Here is a 24,363-nt window from a genome sequence, read left to right as displayed (position 1 = left end):
GGAAAATTAAAGGCACAATAACAATTTTATTAGCTAGTTTTCAAAAAAACTCCAGGAGGTGTTACAACATAAGCTCAATACTTAGGGACATTTTTAGACTTGTGCCTGTGCTCTTTTCTCATTGTTACAAAGAATGGCTTATGCGTGTGTGTGTGTGAGTGTGTGTGAGTGTTTGTTGGATGTTGAACGACCATGAGAAGTAAGTCTTCCAAAGTGTGTTTGTGTGTTTCAGTGCATTGTGAGCATGAGTGATCAAAGCCCATTTGTGTGGAGGCTTTTTAGCACCTGAGCCTGGAGCAACACCACTGGGAGATTGTGGGTAGATCAAGAACACACCTTCAGACCTGAGGGTTAGAATGCAGCATCACAGCATGAATCAATCCAGAAAATATCAGTCGGTGTGGAGGATGAAGAAGAGCAGAAAGAAAGTGGATGATTACTCTGATGGTTTATGAAGCAAAATGGATGGGGGGGGGGAGGCCAACAAATACATCTGCTCTGTTGGAAATAGCATCAAAAACAATTTTAGTTGTCTTGTTTTTCTGGTGTGTTGATCTAATTAACTAGTCAGTCTCATCCAGGGTGCAAAGTTATGTATGTGATAAGAGCACATGTGCTCAGATCACTAATCTAATTTGTTAAATGTTATTGTAGGAGGTTGCTTGTATCAGGACTTCTACGCATCTGAATCGCTTCCGCTCTGTAATGCAGGCAGGTTAAAAGACCATCTTGGGGTCACGTTGAGGGATGTCCCTCAAGTTATTAGGTTGACTTTTTAACCCCTTCATGCTATGCACATTATCCACACAAATGTCATGGCTGTAGAAAGACAGGAGGTCTCTGTGCTCAAGACCTCAGTATGCATGTGTTTTAAATTAACATTATGTTCAACAGCAAACTAGATTTCCTATAATATTTTATACTATTTGTACATTAGGCCACTCCTTCTGGCTGACGTATGGCATCGCGCACAGTGGCAGTGCCCAAATCAAAGACACAGTGGCAGTGCCCAAATCAAAGATTGTGGAAAGCTGTGTTTTTGGAGTCATGTTTGTTTCCTTTATTTCCCTTCCCTTTAATATGCAGTCTTTAGATATTTGGACTTTTTTTTTTAAATAATTGACTTTTTTTATATTATATGATAAAAAAATTAATACAATTCTAATCACGTTCCTACTGTATGTGTTACCATTAGGATAAAATGAAACTGTCTAAAAAGCTAATAAATGTAGGCTAAATGTGATTTTCTCTCCAAATTGAATATGGATCACTTTCATGAGCACAGTCAGTCAATTTGTATTGGCAGTCTGTGTAAAATCTGAATTTGACTCAGTAATGTAGCTACATTTTACTGCAAGCGTCCACTATTGACAGTATTTTGTGAATGAAGTTAAGTTCAATGCATTTCAATTTACTGCGGCAATGGGATTGTGCAAAACAGGTTCCAAAATATTATCTAAAGCTGTGGCCGAGACACATCATAGTAATTTTACAATCCCGTATTTCGTGATGTTGATGAGAAATTTCATCAGGAGCCTGCGCAAAATATGGTAAACTCAGCAGAATACTGAATATCAAACCTAGAAGAGATACAATGTTAAGCTTTATTTAGATTTACTCATGCTACAACTCCTCAGCAAATGTAGCATGAGCATTTGGTGAAGGAGTTTTGCATCCTCTTGATGATCACACAGAAGGTAGAGGTTGCAGGGGAAAAAAAAACAGCAGTGAACTAAAATGCAGTTGTCAACATAATCCCTCAAAATTTAATTGGGCTTTTTAGGTGTCAATTCAATGCATCAACAAGATGAAAAAGAGCTTAGTGGGGAATGTGTTGTCTTACTCATAAGCAGTCAAAACTAGGAGGATCATGCAAGATCATTTACATAATTGGCATTTGACCTGCAAGAATTTGACTTCTATGAGTGAAGCCTGCATTTATATTTAGAGGTGAAACTGGCAGGTAAACCAAAGAGCAATGTATATGTGAAAAGCAAGCAACAAACAAGTTGTGACTTCATCATCAACCTTAAATGTGTTAATAGCAGAATGAAACAAGCCTTAAAAAATCTTACAAACAAGCCAACAAGAGTTTGCATTATGGTTTTGCATTTGCCACAATCCTACTACCTTGCAAATTCTAACATCATCTTTGTGTATGTTTCTGCAGCGCCGTGTGGTGGACACTATGGTGGATCTGAGGGAGTCGTTTTGTCTCCAAACTACCCTTTAAATTACACCTCTCGACAAATTTGTTCCTACTACATCACAGTGCCTCCACAGTTCGGTATGGTTGAATTGTAAATACATAAAATCGTAGCACGAAATCCGCTTATGTATTTAACATTTTTTTGTTTTCTGGTCTGTCCCTTGTCCTCCTTTCCAGTTGTTTTCGGTCAGTTTGCCATTTTCCAGACTGCGATGAACGACTCGGTGGAGCTATTCGATGGCGCCAATGAGAACTCCCGATTGTTGAGTTCTCTGGCGGGATCACATTCAGGTGAGGAATATATTTAGTTAAGTTATGCTCTTTAGGAGTTTCTGAGCACATCTTTGTAAGAAGAATAAAATGAAATTGTCCACAAGAAAGCCACTGTTGGGGGCTATGAGATCACAGCACCAGCAGTTGTTATCTCAGTATATTTGGCAGCGATGTATTTAGTGAGAATCTATTATGGCTTATCTTTGAGACAGCATCAGCGACAGGAATGCCTCGTTGGGGCCATGGACGAAGCAGCAGAACTGTACTGCATTCTCCATATCAATCCATCTACTGCAAACGTACATAGCAATAACATTAGTATGGATTGAAAATCCACCTACTGTATCTGCGCTGTCAACAATAGTGTGGTAAACGTTTAGGTAGAGTGTGCCTTTAACAAATTCATCCGGCCGTCCGTTCATATATCCATCCATATATCTATTCGCACTATAAAAACGAAGTGTCTTTTAAACTCATGTTCCTCTGGAAATTCTTATTAAGACTGTGCAGATCAATCGCAAAGTTTAACTTCAAAACCCCATTGCTGGGTTTGTGTTATTTGTGTTTCCCAGGGGAGACGTTACCCTTGGCAACATCCCATCAGATAATGTTGCGGTTCAATGCCAAGAGTGGCCAACCAGCTAAGGGCTTTCACTTTGTCTACCAAGGTAATGTCATTTAAGTATCTTCTTTCAACACCTCATTCACCAATAATACACCAAAGTGTATTTGTATTGCATATGAGATAACCAGCTTGAGAGTGCTGTCAGATTAATGGTGAGTTGTTAAAAGGATGAATCATTCAAACACATTAATGTAAATCTATTTCTTTGAAAGTTGTAGTTAACAGTGACTGACTCCCTCTTTGCTTTGGTGCACAGTTACACTTTGAATGGCAAAACAGATGACTAATGGACATCCAAGTCAAAGACAAAATGAAGCAACATCAACACTAATCATTCTGAAATGGAGATAGTATTCCACTTTAGCTGCAGAAATAACTAAAGATGAAAAAGTTTCATGATTTGAAATGTCTGTAAATGAAACACCACAGATACTTAATCCATCCATCCATTTCCCTAACTGCTTATCCTCACGAGGGTCACTTTGTAAAATACCTCTTTATCGAAACCATTTACAATGAACGAGTAATCATCTGAATTCCTTAAAGGCATTTCAAATAGGTGCTCATGAGGACTGATAGTGGATGAGGTTCAATGAATATATATTTTTTTGTGATCCTTCCACCAACCAATACTCTTTTAATGACTGCCGATTGAAGCTGTGCCTAGGACCAGCGACAGTCAGTGTAGCTCTGTGCCAGAGCCTCGCTACGGCCGGCGGATCGGGTCGGAGTTCTCAGCCGGCTCGGTGGTCCGTTTCGAGTGCAGTCCGGGATATCTGCTGAAGGGATCCAGCGCGATCCGATGCCAGGCTGTACCAGGTGCTCTGGCACAGTGGAATTCATCGACGCCAAGCTGTATCGGTAAGCCACTGAGATATACCCTCATCGGACACAAGATGCAGAAAATTCAAGAGCTGGCAAATTGAACAAACTCCATTCATTTATGATACAATACAATTTTGTACCATTGCAAACTATAACCTCAATAATGAACATAGTTTTAGTTAATTAATATCTCACTTCAGAAAAGTGACTTTATTGCATTTTTATTGGCTCTCATATTCTTCTGTCATTACACCGTCTCTAAACACTCTTCCGAAGCGCTAAATCATCATTCAATACCAATGCTGTCCAACAAAATCTACGTCTGTATGCAATCTATTTCTGCTGCAAACAGCTTTAATTGTCACTTCAGTTTATTAAATCATATGGAGCCACTTTTTCTTTTCTGCTCCTGACTCTGTGTTTCACTCATATCAACACTTTATTCTGGCTGCAACTACCATCATTTTCTAACAGCCTGTCATTTCTCTCAGTTATTCGGTTAATAAACTGCACTGAAAAATCTGTAATTTTGACCTTCTCTTCAGTTCCGTGCAGTGGCAATCTGACAGAGCGCCGTGGTACCATATTGTCTCCTGGCTTTCCGGAGCCATACCCAAACAGTCTTAATTGTCTGTGGAGAATCTATGTCAGCGAAGGAGCCGGAATACAGGTGAAGAGCTGATTAAACCCTTTTAACATTACACATTCACAAAATATTGGCGCTCTTTCACCTAGCATAAATCACAGTAAAATAAATTAATTTTGGACTAAAACGATCATAGCATGTCAAAGCAAGCCCCAAATATATTTCATGAATGCCCAATAGGGGGTTCATAGTTTCAGAGAAGTTGTTGATATCGATGTTATTCTCAAAAATAATCATGAATGGTTGTAATTGATGAGTCACTTACCCTTGCCAACTACTTAACTTTCTCCTCACGCCACAATCGCAGCCAACACCTGGCTTGCGCACTAAGTACTCCGACCCAACTAAGACTATTTCCAAACGTTAAAGCAACGTGCTAACCGCTAGATATCACTTTGTTAAGTGCCCGTCTTTTGACAAGACGAATGAGGTGAACAGCACTCTGCATGCAGATATTCAGATGGTGGAGAAATACGGCTGGGCAGATGTTGAAGTGCAGACCTTGTTAAATACCAAGGGCGGTCAGTACTGTGTTGCTGTCTGTTTACGTGCCACAGCAGGCCAACACGACTGTTTTACTACCATTCGCTATATCATATGACCTGACATGACATTAGAAATAAACGTGAATAGGGGGATTTGTGATTGCTGAACGGTGAATATGTAGAGGCTGACTGCATTTGAGTTACATGGCAGCCATTGGGTGCCACACCACAATGTTATTGCTGCTATAAAAATAGGCAGGAAAAAAAACGTGACAAGAATGCCACCAGAATGCTTCTGCTTCCAAAGTTATACAATGACTCTGCACAGACACTTGATGCAAAATATGTTTTATTTTCATTATGTGTTGTTTAGATTCAAGTGATGACATTTGCTACGGAGCACAACTGGGATTCTCTGGAGATCTACGATGGGGGAGACATGACGGCTCCTAAATTAGGGTCATTTTCTGGTATGACAATAATGCCCCTACACACACACACACACACACACACACACACACACACACACACACACACACACACACACACACACACACACACACACACACACACACACACACAAGTTGAGGTCTATGATAGATAGGATATGACAGCTCCCAAACTAAAGCTGTATGCACACACACACAAACACTGAGTATATGTGATGAATTAGCTATGACAGATATTAATCTATGAGCACACACATGCACACACATAACACTGCACACCAGTCATATATAATGGATGAGTTGTAATACCAAGAAATCTGATATTATCTTAAATGTCCTTTTGATGCGTTAAGAAGTCCTCCTCTGTGGCGACAGAGAGCGGAGGGAGCTGGAGAAGAAAGAGCAAAGGAGCTTCACTTGTACTTTGAGTGAAGCCTGGAAGGTGGGAGAGAGGACAGGGAGGAGTAAAGAATGAGCTAACCTTTACAATCTCCCAGCGGTGTTTCCCCTGTGACCTGCCCCAAGCACATACCTGTCATATACCTATCACACATGAAAAATGCCGCCTACTGGGTAGCACACACTCGCACACACTCGCACACAAAGACACGCAAATGACTGTGCCCTTCTCCACAAGGCACACTAGGGAGCTGCCCAATCTAACCGCAGTGATCTGATGTTTGCCACTGAGCGTGAGGTCTGATGAGGGTTCCCTCATATCGGGACGATTCCTTGTTAGCGGTCTGTGGAGGGTTAGGGGTCACTCACCTTCCTTTCCTGGTAATTCCCGGATGGACTTGGGTTGTAAAGACTTCTTAAGGCTAGACTTTTATAGTTTATGCATTTTTCTATGCTCAGCGGTCACATCATTAGGTACACCTAAGCCAAATAAATTGTTTGTAATTCTTAATCCATTTAAATTATTGTTCTATTTTTCTTACAGGAACTACAGCTCCTGCCCTCCTTAACTCCACATCCAATCAGCTTCTCTTGCACTTTCAGAGTGACATAAGCGTTGTGGCTGCAGGCTTTCACCTTGAATACAAAAGTAAGTTGAAACTTTCAACATCTATGGAATTAATGATTGATCGCCAGGAAAATGATATACGTATCGAAAACAAAACATGGTTGAATGCAGGGACTGGTTCATGCACCCAAACACACGCACAGACACACATCGAGGCAACACCTTCAACATGAAATAACAAGAGTCAGTGACCTGAACTAGGACACAGACACACGTACAGGTACATGAACACAAAACATACACTCATAACCTAGAGACTGTCAAAATACTTGTGTCATATAGCGCGCTAGAAGAATAGACACTTTAGTGACTTAGTGATGCACACACATACAAAGTAAACACAATTACTCCCACCTGTAAGGTCGTGGTTGTGCTTTTCAGGTCATTGTAGTTCTTTTGGCTTACAATCATTTCTAGATCAATGAACATGTCTCCTCTTGTGAGAATGTGCGAGGTTTTTTGTGTCGGGGGGCTGTCTTCATGTATTTGTTAGTCTATGCAACTAACTTGCTGTCATTTTTAACTTCATTTGTTGGCTGCCCCTGGGTTGACTTATCACACTTCAAATTTTTTTTTAGAGCGATTCTATAGAATGGTAGTGCCCACGTTTCCCTGTGCCATAGACCAGGCAATTCACTCTACCGTGTTTGACAACTGCATAGATGTAAACTAAAAACGATTTGCTATCTAAGATTACTATGACTGTAGTTCTTGTCCCACGCCTCCAAACAAATCTCTAAACCAGCACCAGGAAATGTGCTAAGGTTATTGGGAATTTTCACAGCAGGTTTACAGGGAATTAATTCCTACGTTTTTAGGTTGCTCCACCCAATGTGCGTGCCTGGCATGAGGATGCGAAAATGATTGATGGTCTTCACGCCGTTTCCTAATTTAAGGAAGTTATGGTAGTCACTCAGAAATAGGATGAAGCCACAAAGATCTGTAGATTGCCCACCACTGTTGCTGATGTGCCTCTAGCGCGTGATATATGTTATATAAGTGGGGAGGAACGTGTGACAAGTAATATTCTCATCATTTTTCACCCTCTGAAGCCTCTTTGTAGTAAATCTCGTCAATTTTGACTAAAATGCTGACACTGTCTAGCTGATGCCGTATGCCCACAGAGGTTCGCTTTGTCGTTCTGTCAGCATTTTAAATGGTATCACAGCTTATATTTCTCCAATGGGAGAGAAGGAGCGAGAGCACAAGAAAGAGGGATGGTCGGCCAAATGGGCTAGTTTCATTGATCAGTTGTCATGACGCTCCGACTAATAATGCACTGAGTGTGAATGTCGTATGCAGCTCTTTTACTTGTGCTTCTTCTTACAGAAGTTCCCTCCTGCCAATGCATGCAGGCAGAGTGCACTCCCAAATGTCAGCATACACTTCCGAGGCATCTGTGTGTATTCGCGTGTGCGTGAATGCATGTGCATAAGTGTGCGCACTCTGCGGGATCACATTGTTTTGCTGGTAGGCAGGTAGATGATGAACAAACAAGACCAGACACACAAACACATACAGACACATTCACTTCTCTGCCCTTCCCTCTTTATTCTTCTTCCACCCCAGTGTTGCCATGGTAACCACTTACTCCAGGGCAGTCTCCTGCAGAAGTTTGGGATTGAAACACACAAACAAATGGATGACACACACACACACACACACACACACACACACACACACACACACACACACATATATGTGTATATATTACACACACACACAGATCCCTTTCTTCTAATGCTACTTGATGAAAGGCTCGCCTCTGTCAACCCGAATGTGTTGAACCTTAATTGTGTTGGGGGTGTGTACACTACCATTTCCTTTCACTCCATCCCAGAGGTATTATAAAAACTCCTCCAATCTTAGGTGTCAATGATAGGAACAGAAAACAACCAGAAGGAGCATCTAGTATTATTTACCTGCCACGTGTATTTCATGATAAAATTAATCAAAATGTGTTATAATTTAGGCAAAAGTGTTGAATAATGTTGATCATCGCTAGAGTCATTTATCATGTGTCATACAAACAACTGGTCTGGAAATGAGATTGCTGCTTTTTGATTAACCGCAGAGTAAAGAAAAGTAAATGTAAATATACTACAAATATTGGTTGTATACGAGCTGTCATGCATCAGACTTTTATTCTTATTTTTTTGCTTTGATTTGTGAGCCAACATTTGCGATACAGTATGAGCAATGTATGGCAGCAGTGAACTTGACTCACTTCACACCAAGCAGCAGTCTGGCAGACAGAATTTCTGAGTAATTCATCAAAAAGACGTTTCAACTGTTTGTTGCAACTTGCAGTTGAAATATATTTTAAAAGCTAAACTTAAAACAAAGAGAACTGCACATTGTTTATTGAAGAAAAACTTTTCCTTGAAGTCTACAAGTCTATTTGTATCCTCGCTTAATGCTGACACATGATGAAAATGCCATACACAGGCTAATGAATGGGTGATCGTTGCAGTGTTAAGCAATGGATATATGAACAAAAACTGTGCAGCAACACATATAGACACATAAAATAACAGTACTCAAGGGCATAAACTGGAGCCTTTATCATTTGCAAAAATGACAAAGGGTATGTTGGTTAAAACGTGCCACATTCCAAAACATGCTTCTCATGTAAGATTATTTAACACTTTGAATTGTTGAAATGTTGCTGTTAGTGCGACTGCTGTCATGTACTGTAAGTATGCATGCACCAGTAATCATTCGTTTACATTCAACTTTTTTGCAGCGGTCGGTCTGACAACCTGTCCTGAGCCGATGATTCCAGCAAATGGCATAAAAGCAGGAGACAGATACATGGTCAATGAGGTTGTGGCCTTCACTTGTGAGCCTGGATATGCCTTACAGGTAACACTTAGCCCAAAATATAACAATAAAACATTCCAAAATAATTGCAATATAATACTTTTTGTCCTGTCAAGGGCCATTCTCATATTTCCTGCATGCCTGGAACTGTGCGCAGATGGAACTACCCACCTCCGCTTTGTATAGGTACATACACATGCACACACACTTAGAGACATATATGGCAAGGTTACTGGTATGCTCTATAAAAGGTGCACAAATGTTTGCGTTGAACAAAAGTAAAAGTCCGCATACAGCAAACAAATGACTGTTCTTCTTTCTGAAATGTCCATTGATGTCACAGATGAAGGAAGGCATTCAAGAGTAATACTGAAAATGAAAAAAAAGAAACAAAACGGCAAAGCGGGAGGAAAATTAAAACATTAAATTACAAAAACTAAGTAGTAATATTATGGCCAGGTCATAATATTGTTATTGTGGTTATATTACAAGAAAAAAAAAAGGTTTGGGAAAAAATATAATCTCTTTCTTATATTAAAGAAATAAAATTGTCACCTTAATGAAAGAGCAATCTTAGCCCCCCTGAACGGAAAAGTATCACTCTTAGACTCGCAATTGTTGTCTCTTTCTCAAGATTTGCCATTCACAAATATTTATTGGGTCATTTTATAATATGATTAAAAGCACTACTGGAAGGATGATAATGACCAACCCAACAAAAGATGTGACTTTAGTCTGTGTCTTTTCTTTTTGCTGGTGTTTTTCATCATTTAATATTGTCTCGAAGCACATGTGAAGCCTCGTTAACGCAAGCCTTTCTCTCATCCTGTCAGCCCGTTGTGGCGGGGTATTGTCTGAGGTCACTGGAGTGATCCTGAGTCCGGGTTTCCCCGGCAACTACCCGGGCAACCTGGACTGCACCTGGCAAATCATCTTGCCAACAGGATATGGTAAGTATTATGGACCGAGGAATAATTCCTGAAGAGGATCAGGCAATGTCAGTACATCTGCTGGTGTCGTTTACAGCAAAACATTACTGAGAGTGACACGTGGTTTATTAAAAGCCCTATCGCATGTTTAATTAGAGGCAAGCGTGTGATGTGTTGTGTTTTAAATTTGACATTGATAACATCTGGTTGTAGGCTTGGAATATGCGCAAGAAATGTGCTTGCTCTTACGCTATTAAATCAAAGGGCTAAGAAATTTAACAGTGAGCACAAGTGTTTCCTTGTGTCATATTTCAAAATGAAAAAAACATTATTAACGTTTGTTTTTATGTTCATCCCAGGAGCCCATATTCAATTCCAAAACTTTTCCTCTGAAGACAACCACGACTTCCTCGAGGTCCGGTCGGGACCACAGCACAGCTCGTCTCTTATTGGACAATTCACTGGTTCGCAAGTCCCACCGTCTCTTCTAAGTACCACCCACCAAACCATCATTCACTTCTACAGTGACCATTCAGAGAACAGGATGGGCTTCAAACTCACTTATCAAGGTGAGTTCACTTTTGATTGTCATGAATCACGTCAATCAGAAAATGTTCTATTTTTTTAATTGAAAGTGACAAACCAAAGAAATTTGAACATCTGCTTGATTTTCCTCAACTCTGGTTTGTCTCTGGTCTCATTTGGTTTGATCATTTCAAGTTGCTTAAATGATGAAATAATAAAGTGCTTCAGTGCACGGTACAGATTCTGATTTACCATCCAAATGCAGTTGCCATTGCCAACTAACAAAGAGTATGACGTTTTAAGCTTTCATCAGTGGACAAGTGTGTGCAACCTTATGGCTTTGCTCTAATTATTTAAAAAGAATGCCGTGTTAACAAAGCCCCCATGAGAGGCTGACATCTTGTCTACTTTACTCTTACCGTTGAGTGGTTCCCATCAAAAACACATAACACATGTCACTGGCGGCGTAACCTGGCTTGCTAAAGGACACACAAGCTCACCTACATTTACATGCATGAGATAATTGCCCCTGTTTTGACCTGAATTTGCACCGGTCAAGGCCTGTCACTATGATTCATGTCCCAGTACAGAGAATAGACTAACTATCCCGACTTGACAGGGAGAAATAAGATTTAGTACATAACTAGATTTATGTTTGGATAACACTGGGGAAGATTAGATAGATAGAAATCAGAGATAGATGGATAGATCACATGTCCTTTGATCCTGTCTCTAATCCCCACCAACTCAACTTTGCAGTAATAACAAAAAATTAATTTGTGTCCTTTTTTTAGTTTAAAGTGACGCCTAATCTTAAACACCGTCCTATTCTAGCTCCATGGAAGACCAACACTTTTTTGCTGCAAGAGTGACATTTGTAATTTGGTGCAGTAAACACCAAAGTGGCCAAAAATTGGTTTCCTCACGGATGTGGCTTTAAAATTAATATTTGTACTTCCACAACACGTTTTTTTATGACCATTGTTTGTGGTTGAAACCAAGTTAGCCATCCTAAATAACAAAACAAAACAAAAAACCTCTTGTTCTTGAAGCCCATGATGCAAATGAATGCTACTCCCGTCACTCAGAAATGGTTTTGATCCCTTTTTAGTTCCTTACTGAATTGGTTATTCCATCACATTGCATCATTGATTATATAGAATTGATTTAAATGAGTTGTAATAAAGTGTATGTACTAATTTAATGTCTACTTTTAGCTTATCAACTTCAAAACTGCCTGGACCCTTCCCCTTTCACCAATGGGGACATCATCAACAGTGACTACAGTGCTGGCCGGTCAATAACATTCTTGTGCTATCCTGGCTACGTTTTGATCGGACACCCGGTCCTGACATGTCTGCATGGGAGCAACCGGAGGTGGAACCACCCATTTCCACGTTGCGAGGGTAAGAACAAAATATTGTATGTCTTTTGTTTACTTTTGGGAACTGATGGAGAAGTATCAATCGATTATTGAAATCAAAAATCATTTCCTCACAATACACCAAATTTGAACCAATTATAATGCCCGTTTCTAAATGAGTGGTAGTTTTTTGCTAGTGCCCATCTTCCAGCTCTTTTTTTATCTTGTTTCTATCAAGTTTTGAAGGGCCTGAAATGTTTTAAAATGTTTTATTTGGAACTAAAGGACAGTTCCAAATAAATAATCTTTTATGACTCTGCCTTTGCAGCTCCCTGTGGCTACAATGTCACAGCTGAAAATGGGACCATTTATTCGCCTCAGTACCCCAATGAATACCCTAACTCCCAAGACTGTAGCTGGCTCATCGCCGTTCCCCACGGACATGGAGTTTACATCAACTTTACCTTGTTGCAGACTGAGCCTGTCACTGATTACATAGCTGTATGGTAAGCCTAAACCCGGTGGAATGTACAAATACTATGTACTCCTTTTCATCCTTTTTCATCTACGGACATACATTTCTAGTTGTCTATGCTTGTGTTTTTGCAGTGGCGCCCAATCGTACGGTACCGTACTGACTTCTAAAAACATGTCTATTTATGTGACGGTCTTTCATGGTGATGCACTGCAGCTCTATGACACACTGAAATTTTCTTTGACAGGTCATTACAGGTGCAAGTGTATTACATTTTATAGGTGCAAGTATATGAGTCTCATTGTAGAGGTTATTTTTGGTGGATTTGCAGGGATCCCAACTTCATAGCCTCCCGATGCATACTCTAGTTTATGCACACCCTGGCTCTACTGTAGCTATAATGGGATTCAATGTGGAGCTAAGATTGTAATACAGGTAGTGTGAGAGTAATGCATTTACAATGGGACCACTGACCAATTTAATCTGACTCAGTGGACCGGCCCCGACTGAGCCCAGGGAGTCTGAGTAACTCTGGTCGTAATGATCAGATTCTGTCAGGAGTGGGGAATGTAATGAAAGGCGTATGTGGAGCCGGAGTTGCCAAATCCAGTGAGACTGGGCTGCATCTGAAAAGATCGGGTCACCTCCGGACAATATTCTCACTTACGAGTTGCTTGTTGGCAGCATGTTGTAGAATTTATTTTGAGTGAAGCTAAAAATCAAGTGGAACTGGTCTAAGCGTTTAATTTGAAGGCTTATGAGTCAAGCTGTAAAGCGAGCAGTTGAAATGGAAGGCAATGCAATTGGTGAGCACTTGCTTTCAATTTTGCTGCCCTTCAGAGTCTATTGGTACATGTTAGGAGAAGCCCACAACCAAGTGAGTCAACTGTTGAACGGAGATTGAGGTCATCCTTGTGCTCACGTAACACTGCCCACTCCACTGACCAGTAGAAAATCCCTTTCTGACCTTGTAGTGTTGCAAAATAAATATAATTGACAATTTTGGAGTAAATCGGCTTGTCAAAAGATGGGTGCTTTCTTCTGAATCATCTACTTGCTAGTTGGTTTACTGTTCCTAATTTGGTTGCGCCAATGATAAATAATGAAATGACATAAACAGGAATGAGCTATTGGATGCCAACGAGGCTGTCTGAAATAAGATTGAATCAAATCTATTGTCTATGCAGGCTTTTTCCACTGACCTAAGAGGGCAATAAACATAAAAAAAAAAAAAGCTGGAGGTTGCATTTAATGATGCATCCAAAACATTTCTCATGTCCTCTAAAGGGACAAATCAAAGTTGTATGTTTGCAACTCTTAATGATCCACCGCTGTGTTGAGGACACCGTCGGGCTCTTTGGTTTCTCTTTATCAAGTCTGCTGGTGGATCACTGAGATCCAAATAAAGTAAGTGAGGTAACAAGCACCAGGTAGCGCTTGCTTAGTGAGAGGTGACTGCGCATCGAGTTCTGTTGAATGCAAAGATTAGCATTAGATGACAGTGTTGAGCATGTGTATGATTTCGCAGTGATGTAGAAGGTACATTAATAATAACACATACTGGAACAGTTTAAATGCAAAACTTGTTGCCTTCCAATTGTATTATATAAGGAGGGTTTGCTTCAATTTATGCAGAACACATTGTGTTAAAAAAAATGCTTGTGAAACTTAATACTGCTTCTCATGCAAGTCCTTTTTTTAGCATCTATTCTAGCTTTCCTCTTCGCCATTCCTCTTTTGTTCCATGTTCTCATTAATCATCGTGCTGAATGCCGCGTCTTGTATATTGCTATGTTCTTCATATCTCACTTATTTGCCCTCGCTGCTTTTCGGCTCAGCATGCCCATTAACTCCCGGGGAATGGTGGCAGCAACTGTATCCAAATGTCAGGGAATGTTGCCAAATTTTCCCTGTTGTGTTTTGCCCGCTGATGAACGACAGCACCACTCCATTCTATGCATTGGACGATACTGGAGATTATTTTTTTGCAAATCCACACAGTTGTAGTGAGAAGTTTTTATCATGGGCAGGAAAGTAATATTTATGTTGGACTTTTATTATCTTTTTGAACAATTCTTATTTCAGGCTGGAGGCTTCAGGATGATAATTGTAGAAGTTTAATAATTACTAGCCTACTTTATCTTTTACAAATTTTGATTGTCCTTAGAATTGTTGTCCTGTTTGAACCTGTACCACCTGTCTAGCTGTTGATTCCAGGTGAATTCGGATATTTTGGAGTCCTGAAGGCCGTTGTTCTATACTAATGAAAAATTATGGTTCCAATCACCCGTTAATGGTGCCAAGTGAATATTACCTTTACCTGTGATGATCCATAGTAACTTTTTTCCATACTCAATTGCTTGATTGATCATCCTTTATCATGATGATCTATAGTAACTTTTCTCCATACTCAATTGTTTGATTGATCATCCTTTATTTAGTAAAATACTGGGGCTTTGTTTGGAACATTTGCGACCTTGAACGAACCCTGACAACAATGCTACATTTGCCGCTTTGAAAAAGACTCACAATTGTTCACCACTTAGTGGGAGGGGGGCTTTAGACTGTGATACTCCACTTTGCTATCTTCCGGGCCAGAAAAGATGACATGTATGATGTATTGCAATATGGTAATGTTACGCTGATATATCACTTTTGAATCTCTCCTCACAGTGAACATTCTTGTCACAATTCCAAATCCTCACATATACATTTTGCTAGCCAGCAAGGACATCAGTTTATTTTTGGGGACACATTCATCTTGCACTCTCATTAATGTATGGCAATTGCTTGAACTACAATATGAGCTGCATATATTATATATATTGTATATATACATATATATATTATATATTTATTTATTTATTTATTTTTGCTCACAAGCTTATACCATGCACTCAACGGAAGATACGCTTTGATAAAAGATATAAACAGCCAGCTCCAGCTAAGTGCCGGATTTTATTGAGTTAAAGGAGAGTATATGCACTTTTCAAAATTAAGCATGAATTATAGATATAAGCCACCAAAGAATATTTTAAATCAAATTGTATAAAATAAAAAGATGGGGCGGGTGCTTGGTTAATAAAAATTGTAGTTGTGTGAGTTTTAGGCTAAAAAATAAGAAACACTCAACATTCTATGTTCAATTTGTGCTTAAATAGACAAACAGTACATTTTGATTCTCTAAAAGAGTTTCAACACCTACAGAGGACCTTGAATTATTGAGCAGCGAAGAGATTCCAGGCACACTTATTGAATTAAAATTTTACAAGCCTTGTTTAATCCAAATGCACGCTCATTAAAAACAGAAAGGTGCATTTAGGAACTTTAGAAAATGTAACCTTTCAACAACATTCAATTATTAATGAGCTAAGTTAAGCCTTTAATCCAACAGCTTTGTTCAATGAACTTGTTTGCAAAAGGGTGGAAAAGCAAACAAAGGTGACAAAATATAAATCAGGGCCACCCCAGACCTAAATGAGCACAAACTACCGTAAATAATTGCTTCTCATTTATTCTCTTTTTATTTCCGCTTCAGAACAAGATGGGCCTTGTTTCATTGCAAAACAATAAATATATTCTTGAAATTAGACAGCAAATGGCAACAAATTAAAGTTATGTCAGAGGTGGTAATAATACTAAAAGAGCATCTGGTCATACTTAATTGTCGTGTCATCTTGTGATTTTAAGGGCTCGACTTGTTCACACTGAGTGATAGAAGACCGAGTATAAATATGAATCGTTAAAATCACATTTTTCCTGTCACAAACACCAGATGTTCAGGAAAGCTTGTGCTTGTGCAGTTACTTTTTTTTTTTTTTTTTTTTTTTTTTTTTTCCATTGTCACACGTCTGTACTCTCACTTGGTCCTCATGCAGGGACGGTCCAGATGCATCCAGTCCTCAGCTGGGAGTCTTCAGCGGCAATACAGCATTAGAGTCAGCCTACAGTTCGAGCTCCAAGGTTCAGATCCGCTTTCATTCGGACTTTTCCACTGGAGGATTCTTCATTCTCAACTTCCATGGTACACAAGCATATTGTTTTTCAAAACAATATCTAATTTTCAACCCTTAAGTTTTCTTATAAAAGGAAATTAGACTGGCCATGGGCCATGTTTGTATTGCACAGCTCATAAAACAAAGCTCTTATATGAATAGCTAACTTCATGGAACTGTTGCTGGCACAAATGCATCAAATAAAATTGCATATATGCAAATGCATTTTTTGCAATATTCTATATATAATCAAACTTCACAAACTTTGTTGTTTCTTTCCAGCCTACCGTCTGAAAAAATGCCCTCCTCCTCCTGTAGTGGAGAACGCTGACATAATCTATGAGGATGAAGAATTTCTAATAGGTAATAATGCAGAATACTGTATATGTTCACTTGATGTTAGTGAAGTTTGAGGGGGAACCAACGTGAAAAATTAATCAATTGCTTTTATTGCTTTTTTGAAATGCATTGTCATTCACATCTAATGACATATAACCGCCACCTCAAATAAAGACAAGATTTTCATTGTGGTTGAATATGTGCTGGGGCTTTGAAAAACATACATTTTCGGGTAAATAATCACTTGTCAAGGCCTCTATTTTCCCTCACCACGATGTTATATAATGCACTCACCGCCTCTTGCTTTTCATTTTCAGCTCGTGACCTTTAAATCAACCATTAGTGTAATTTTAAACAGACAGCAACCATCAATTGTCCTTGTCAGGAGTATGGAAAATGTAGTCTTTTACAGTTATATATGTTATCATCTCTCCGTGTACAGGAAAAAAAAAAAAAACATCAAAACTGAACAAAATATATTGCTTAGAAAAGTCTATAGATTTGATTTATAAAAAAACATAAAAATGATCTTGTACTTGATAGTCAAAAGAAATATCAGCTGACATTTGTACTTTTTTAACAATATGAGAGTAAAATATCATACTCATCAACATCAAGTCCAGCAGCAGCTTTGCATAATGCCACGCAAAAAAATGCAGACTTTCCTCAATAGAACAGCCACGCAAAAAAAATGCAAGCTTTCATCAATAGAACAGTAAATGCAGCAAAACACAGAAAATGAATGACCTTTATTGTAAGACCTGAGGCTACTATTAAGTATTTATCATTTTGTGCATCTCAATCAATTATTTATAGTAAGTGACTGATTATTATTATTATTTTTTAATAATTCATTTTCTCCACGCCATAGGCGATATTGTGGCTTATCGTTGTCTCCCTGGATACACACTCGTTGGGAAGGCGGAGCTCATGTGTACGCTCAACTCCCATTTACTGTTTGAGGCTCCACCGCCAACATGTCAAGGTAAGGCAGCAATCCACATATACAGTTCCTGTATTAGAGAATCCATGTGATGAAATATTGTGAGAATACATGTGTGCTTGAGGACGTGTAAAAAAACATACAAAATATCAAAATAATAATTTTAAATTTAACTTTGTGATTGCATAATTGTTTGTGTTTGTTCCTAAAGAGGAATTAAAAACAGCCAAACTGAGGCTAAATGTCATGACTCGATAGATGACAAGACGACAATGTCTGCTGAAGTTATTCTTGCAATATCTTTCCTCATGATATCTTTTTGACAATATATGCTCCTTCGTACTTGATGTGTTATATTATCTGTTAAAAGTCAAAGTCTAGTCAAATAATCCAAAGTTTTTGCTTTACTGAATTAAAATTGACCAGGGCATTCAAAAACTGTAGTATGTGGGGAAAAGTATTTAAATTTATTATTGCAAGTAGGAGGCAAGTCAACAATTTTCTCAGTTTTGTCATCATCTGAAACAGAGACTTGTAAATATTTCTTTTCATACAATCTATCATTGTTTGTGAAAATTGCACATTTCTTGTGCTCCCAAAAGTTGAATATACTCGCTTTTACACTCAAAATGCAAAACCTGTCAAAAAATACATCTGCGGAGGAAAACATACCTCTTAGTTTATTGCACACTGTTCATCTCAATATCATGTTTGCTACAAAAAATGCTATTTATATTTTATCATATACATTGATTGATCTTTTTTAATCTTTTTTTTTAATCATTTAGCCAACATAGTAATCTGAGTGTCTCAAGAGAAACACTTGCTTGTAATCCTCATCAGCACATCTCTGGAAATGAATTTGAGACTCTTTGTGGAATCTGTGAAAATAGCGAGCTGTTGCATTTATTTCTCTCGCAGCAGATGTGGCGCCGCTGAGAGGATCAGCCTTTGTCGTTGCTCTGCTCATTGTGTTTAATAGATAGAAGACTGTGCTCTTACCGTAACATCATGCAACTTAAGTGCTCCTTTGGCACAATTAGAGTTCACCTCCTCTTCATGTGAAAGTGTTTATTGCTATCACACTTAGAGATGGGGCAGTACGTCCTGTTTATGTCTTGCTTGTACTCAAGGCTGCTGAATGAATTGAAAAGAATGAACGCTTTGTTTGATTATCACGCATCCAGTGTTAACAGTTATCGTTAACATAGGTGGACATGTAAATGGAAAAACAACCTTGAATACAATAAGAAAACTCACTGTGTCGCTTTGAGGTGTAGTTTGTACATTAACGTTTTTCCTCTTCAGACGGTTTATAGTAACATGCTTCGTATATGCTTCCCCCCCAGCCCAGTGTCCAGCCAATGAGGAGAGGTCTTCATCATCGGGAGTCATTTTGAGTCCTATGTTCCCCAGCAATTACCCCAACAGCCAGACCTGCTCCTGGCTACTTCGCATGCTTCCAGGTACACTTGGCTATGGCTTAACAATCACATGCCATGTCATTAGCTACTCTTGTATTCAATGAGATCCAGTACATTTTGCCCTTGCAATTGATAATAATGCTCAGTTTTGCATCAATGTTCTTCATTCCGGTTGTAGTTTGCAGTGATGTTGACGGGCACTTTATCCTGAGAAGTTTTTGTTTTTGTTTTTATTGTCCCTTGTCATGTTGCTAAATAAATATGAAGTGCAGTTCTCTAATCCCAATGATGAACAGGCTCACTGAATAATCCTCCTTTTGATATGTATTGAATCTCATTAGAAAACTCAGACGTGCCTAATGTTGTCTGGTGGAATTTGCTTAATGTGTTTATAGTTTAATGAGCATCTTGTCTCTCAGGTTACATCATCAATATCTACGTTGAGATGTTCCACAGTGAGAAGCAATTTGACGAGCTGGAAATTTTTGATGGTACACTGTCTCACACATGAAACACACACAAATGCAAATATGCCATTTTGATTATGCCAAAAAAGTCACATTTTGCATCTTTGTGTTCTTAAGAATGAACCATTAGTAGGTGTTCGCCACAGTTTGAGGAATTTGTCATTAAAAATGCAGCAACACACACACACACACATAATATAGAATTTGAACATATTCTCAGGTTTGCATCATCTGTTTGGTTTGCACAATCCTGCACAAGTGTTGTTATTATCATTAGCATTATTAATATAGGATGAATATGCGAGTAATGGAACAACTACCCAGGTGAAAAACAAATCATGCAGTTATCCATGCAATCTGAAAATGTAGGATTGACTATGTACACAGCTTCAGAGTATGTTTTATTCATGCGCTACGTGCAGGGTCTTCGGGACAGAGCCCTTTGCTTGTGGCTCTCAGTGGAAATCATTCATCTCAACTCAACTTCACCTCCAAAACCAATCAGCTTTACCTACGCTGGTCCACTGACCATGCAACCAACAAGAAAGGATTCAAGATAAGATACTCGGGTACATGCACACCATACATTTCAGTAAATTATGCACTATATACATTGTGTGTTGTGTGTGTGTGTGTGTGTGTGTGTGTGTGTGTGTGTGTGTGTGTGTGTGTGTGTGTGTGTGTGTGTGTGTGTGTGTGTGTGTGTGCCCTTTTGATTTATAAACGTGACCTTAATGATAAGTGCAAGTGCACATTAATTGGTATTTATGTTTTAAATATATTGTGAAAAAGATTGTATCCCACCTGGTTTCTTTCAATTATTAATAATGTGGCCACACTTAACCACAAAATTACAATTATTTTCACGATGTAGTTTGGGGTTGAAATAACACAAGACAATGACTGATACCTATTGAAAATGTACATCTTTCGAATGTTACCACATTTTAAAAATTAATTTCAAAGGACTTTAAATTGTTTGAGTTGCAACTGTAATTAATGACTCCACTTCTGAAATGTTTCTCATTTTGTTTCATATACAGTGGCATAATTGGTGTAAGTAAGCCCCTTGAAACCCTTGTCCTCAATAGCCCTAACAATGTTGGTTGTATAACATGAGCCACAGAGAGATCAGATGTATTTTCAAACAGATGATGTTAGTGAAAGACAAAAGGCCACATGAGTCATTTAAATGAGGCTGACGTAAGATACTTGTGCATAAGATAACTATCCGACATGGAAATAATGATTAGTGACTCACATTGTTGTTGTGTGTGGGAGAAGCACTCCTCCCACCCTAAAATAAAGTTTGCTTTTTGTTCTCATTTGTTTCTTTGTTTTGTTTTTTTCCTCTCTCAATGTCTCCTCAGCTGCATACTGTAGTATTAATGATCCACCAGCGAATGGGGGTGTTGTCAACCGAACCAAACTCCGCCCGGGCAGCAGACTCCAGTTCTTCTGTAACCATGGTTACCGTCTGGTTGGCTCAATGAATTCTACCTGTAGACTCCACCCTAATGGGTTATTCCAGTGGGACACACCTTCACCTTTCTGTCAAGGTACTATAATAAGCATGTCTCAAAACAGTAGTGGCTCGATATAAGATACGAGTGACCCCACTTTCAATTTATTTTTTTTAGATAGATGTATTTTGCCTTTATAGCCTATTTAGCTTAATACGGACAAACATTTCAAAACATCCTAAACAGACTAATGAATAGCATCAGTGTCACAGCCTTAAAGCAACAGATATTTGAACACAACCGCTGGAGCCACACATATAAACAAGCAATACTCAGTATATGGTACATTTGTTTATCCTCAGCAAATCCTTAGCGTCTCATTATGATGAATAAGATGAGCATCTCCATGAAACTTTTATTTGTGATTGGCAGCTATCTCCTGCGGGATCCCCCATTCACCAGGCAATGGCAGCTTCTACGCCTACCATTACAATGTGGGCAGCCAGGTGACCTACCACTGTAAACACGGATATTACCTTGACCCCAGTCTACCAGCCACAGCAGTGTGTTTGGAGGATGGCAGCTGGAGTAATTCTGCCCCACCCCCAAGGTGTCTCTGTAAGTGTTACCTTTTTGTGATTAGAGGGCAAGATGGAGGGCGATGTGGCAGATTTTTTTTTCATGTATTTCAGCGTACAAATAAATACTCAATTTGACATTTTTGGTCTTGAACCAGTCACCTTGTTATTAGAGCTAATCCTGTAAAGTCCTCAAAGGCTAAGCTCCAGCCACCATCATTAACTGTGCTCTTCATTAATTCAGCTCCCATGACCTTACATGTATTTCCCAGCCATTCACTGTCCCAGCATTGAGGGTGCTTTGTCTGATCACGTGACCTACCGTCTGCTCTCTGGGACCTTGGGAGAATTTGGCTCCTTGGCCATGCTGGAATGTTCAGCGGGGTTCTCTTTCGGAGCGGGACATCGAACACTACGCTGCCTTGCCAATGGGACGTGGGAGGGGTCGGATGACCCAGCAACATGCAGGAGTAAGTCAAATAATCAATACTGCTATGAAAGTCGCACAACAATTTAGTGGGTCCTCAGGACACCGCAGGAAACGATTTAAAACATTTTATTGTCTGTTTTGTTCTGTTGTTCCTCTTGGAATTATAGTTGTATTTCATTATGCCTTGCATTCCAAAAGTTTAATACACCATATTGTTAAATGAATAATTTAATCGCCACGTTCTTTATTATAGTATTTTACTTTCTACTGTCAATATTAAACTCGAATTTTGCTTTGCAGTCTTGTCCTGTGGGGATCTTCCTTCTCCGCCATTCGGCACCAAACTTGGAACTCTGACCACATTTGGTGCAACTGCAATCTTTATGTGTAACCATGGCTATACTTTGGTGGGGTCACATGTCAGAGAATGTGGAGCCAACGGCCTGTGGAGTGGTTCTGAAACCAGGTGTCTCGGTAAGTCGCAATAAATCTAGTTTGGATTATATCGCCATTCATTTTCTTTACTGCGTGTCCTGATTGGGGTCACAAGTGAGCTGGAGCCTATCCCAGTTCACAATTTGGAGATTTCATCCACCCACCCATATAGCGCTCAATCATAATTCTTTATTTTACCAAGAACTTTTGCAAGGCATATTTCTGCTCCCAGTACACAAAGCAAGATCCACAAAGGCAGTCTTGGCTGAGTTTGATGTGAAAGAAGCCTTCCTTCAAAAAACATTTGTGATGAAAAGGAATAAAGATCGTGAGACAGGCACTCACAAAGGTCCAACATCAGTGACCTTTGTTTTTCTGGATGAATAGACAAAACATCCGCAGACACGCACCACCATATTTTAGAAAGTCTTCCCTGCTGTGCCTGCAAAGCTGTGCGACTTTGCTTAGGTATAACAGCAAGGTGTTTCAATACTTCTGACCACAGTTAGTTGCTTTGCGTGTCGAGATGAGATAATTGAAAATTGAGTGAACCAAAAACAAAATAATCTGTTCACATGCTCCAGTTAACTCAAATGATCTTCTTCTGATGCATTTCTACCACAATGACTCAATAATATATAAAGTAATTTTATTGTGTTTCAACCTGGATGTGGCATATGCAAATAAAGAATGTGTCACTATTCCACAAGGTCAACAAATTAAACTGAAATAAATACATGAATGTGACTTTTTCTTTTGAGGTTGTATTGTAATATAATGGCTTTTTTGCCTCCTAGCTGGCCACTGTGACTCTCCAAGTCCTATCGTAAATGGACACATTAGCGGTGATGGCTCAAGCTACCGCGACACAGTGGTGTACCAGTGCATGCTGGGATATCGCCTGATCGGCACATCTGTTAGAATCTGCCAACAAGACCATCAGTGGTCTGGAACGACACCTGTTTGTGTCCGTAAGTGCCTGAAATTGCAAAAGCAGATCATTAATGACCGCTTTTTCATAATCAGAGAACTAATAAAAAAAATTCAAGGAAGGATGGATATCAACTATAAATTCACAATAATCTATCGCAACGATAGGTACGCCTGAGTAATTCTTAAAAAAAAACATTTCCGACAGTGACAGTGACAGCGTTCATTGTAGTTTTTGATTCCATTCTTCAGATGTACTAATAAAGTGTACAATGGGTGTAATTACATTTGATTTTTCAATGACATTTTGTAACATTTGTACTCTTTGCCCTTAGCCATAACTTGTGGTCACCCCGGTAACCCAGCCAACGGGCGGACTAATGGCAGTGAGTTCAACCTCAATGATGTTGTCAACTTCACTTGCAATAAAGGTTACATCTTGAGTGGAAATACCCGCGCTCAATGTCGACTCAATGGGCAATGGAGCAGCCCACTACCTCTTTGCAAAGGTAACAAATAACACCGATTAGTCAAAGTCTGCTTTATTGTCAATTTCTTCACATGCCAAGACACACAAAGAGATCGGAATTTTGTTTCCAACCATCCCACGGTGACAAGACATATTACATCACGGACAAACAAAACATTCAAGTAACAATACAAAAAGTAAATACAAGCGGGCACATACAATGAATAAATAAAAGC

General features: G+C 39.2%; 1 protein-coding gene across 2 annotated transcripts in view; it reads left to right on the top strand.

Moving 5' to 3' along the window:
- Positions 1 to 24,363, top strand: part of LOC147059371 (CUB and sushi domain-containing protein 1-like) — a 280,490-nt gene that overhangs the window by 229,195 nt on the left and 26,932 nt on the right. For both annotated transcript variants that reach the window (XM_085906897.1, XM_085906896.1), the window contains exons 34-58: positions 2,171 to 2,287; positions 2,387 to 2,500; positions 3,055 to 3,150; positions 3,765 to 3,968; positions 4,478 to 4,602; positions 5,437 to 5,533; positions 6,456 to 6,560; positions 9,286 to 9,404; positions 9,479 to 9,548; positions 10,196 to 10,312; positions 10,651 to 10,860; positions 12,034 to 12,222; positions 12,508 to 12,685; positions 16,533 to 16,678; positions 16,932 to 17,012; positions 17,860 to 17,973; positions 19,281 to 19,397; positions 19,775 to 19,846; positions 20,245 to 20,391; positions 21,193 to 21,381; positions 21,718 to 21,903; positions 22,136 to 22,333; positions 22,594 to 22,767; positions 23,526 to 23,699; positions 23,994 to 24,167. In XM_085906897.1, the coding sequence (XP_085763023.1) occupies positions 2,171 to 2,287; positions 2,387 to 2,500; positions 3,055 to 3,150; positions 3,765 to 3,968; positions 4,478 to 4,602; positions 5,437 to 5,533; positions 6,456 to 6,560; positions 9,286 to 9,404; positions 9,479 to 9,548; positions 10,196 to 10,312; positions 10,651 to 10,860; positions 12,034 to 12,222; positions 12,508 to 12,685; positions 16,533 to 16,678; positions 16,932 to 17,012; positions 17,860 to 17,973; positions 19,281 to 19,397; positions 19,775 to 19,846; positions 20,245 to 20,391; positions 21,193 to 21,381; positions 21,718 to 21,903; positions 22,136 to 22,333; positions 22,594 to 22,767; positions 23,526 to 23,699; positions 23,994 to 24,167 (3,513 nt within the window). The remainder of the gene's footprint in view (positions 1 to 2,170; positions 2,288 to 2,386; positions 2,501 to 3,054; positions 3,151 to 3,764; positions 3,969 to 4,477; positions 4,603 to 5,436; positions 5,534 to 6,455; positions 6,561 to 9,285; positions 9,405 to 9,478; positions 9,549 to 10,195; positions 10,313 to 10,650; positions 10,861 to 12,033; positions 12,223 to 12,507; positions 12,686 to 16,532; positions 16,679 to 16,931; positions 17,013 to 17,859; positions 17,974 to 19,280; positions 19,398 to 19,774; positions 19,847 to 20,244; positions 20,392 to 21,192; positions 21,382 to 21,717; positions 21,904 to 22,135; positions 22,334 to 22,593; positions 22,768 to 23,525; positions 23,700 to 23,993; positions 24,168 to 24,363) is intronic.

This window comes from Syngnathus leptorhynchus, chromosome 3 (assembly GCF_054491065.1).
Source record: "Syngnathus leptorhynchus isolate UIUO chromosome 3, UIUO_Slep, whole genome shotgun sequence".
NCBI lineage: Eukaryota > Metazoa > Chordata > Actinopteri > Syngnathiformes > Syngnathidae > Syngnathus > Syngnathus leptorhynchus.
This window is presented reverse-complemented; position numbering and strand designations above follow the sequence as displayed.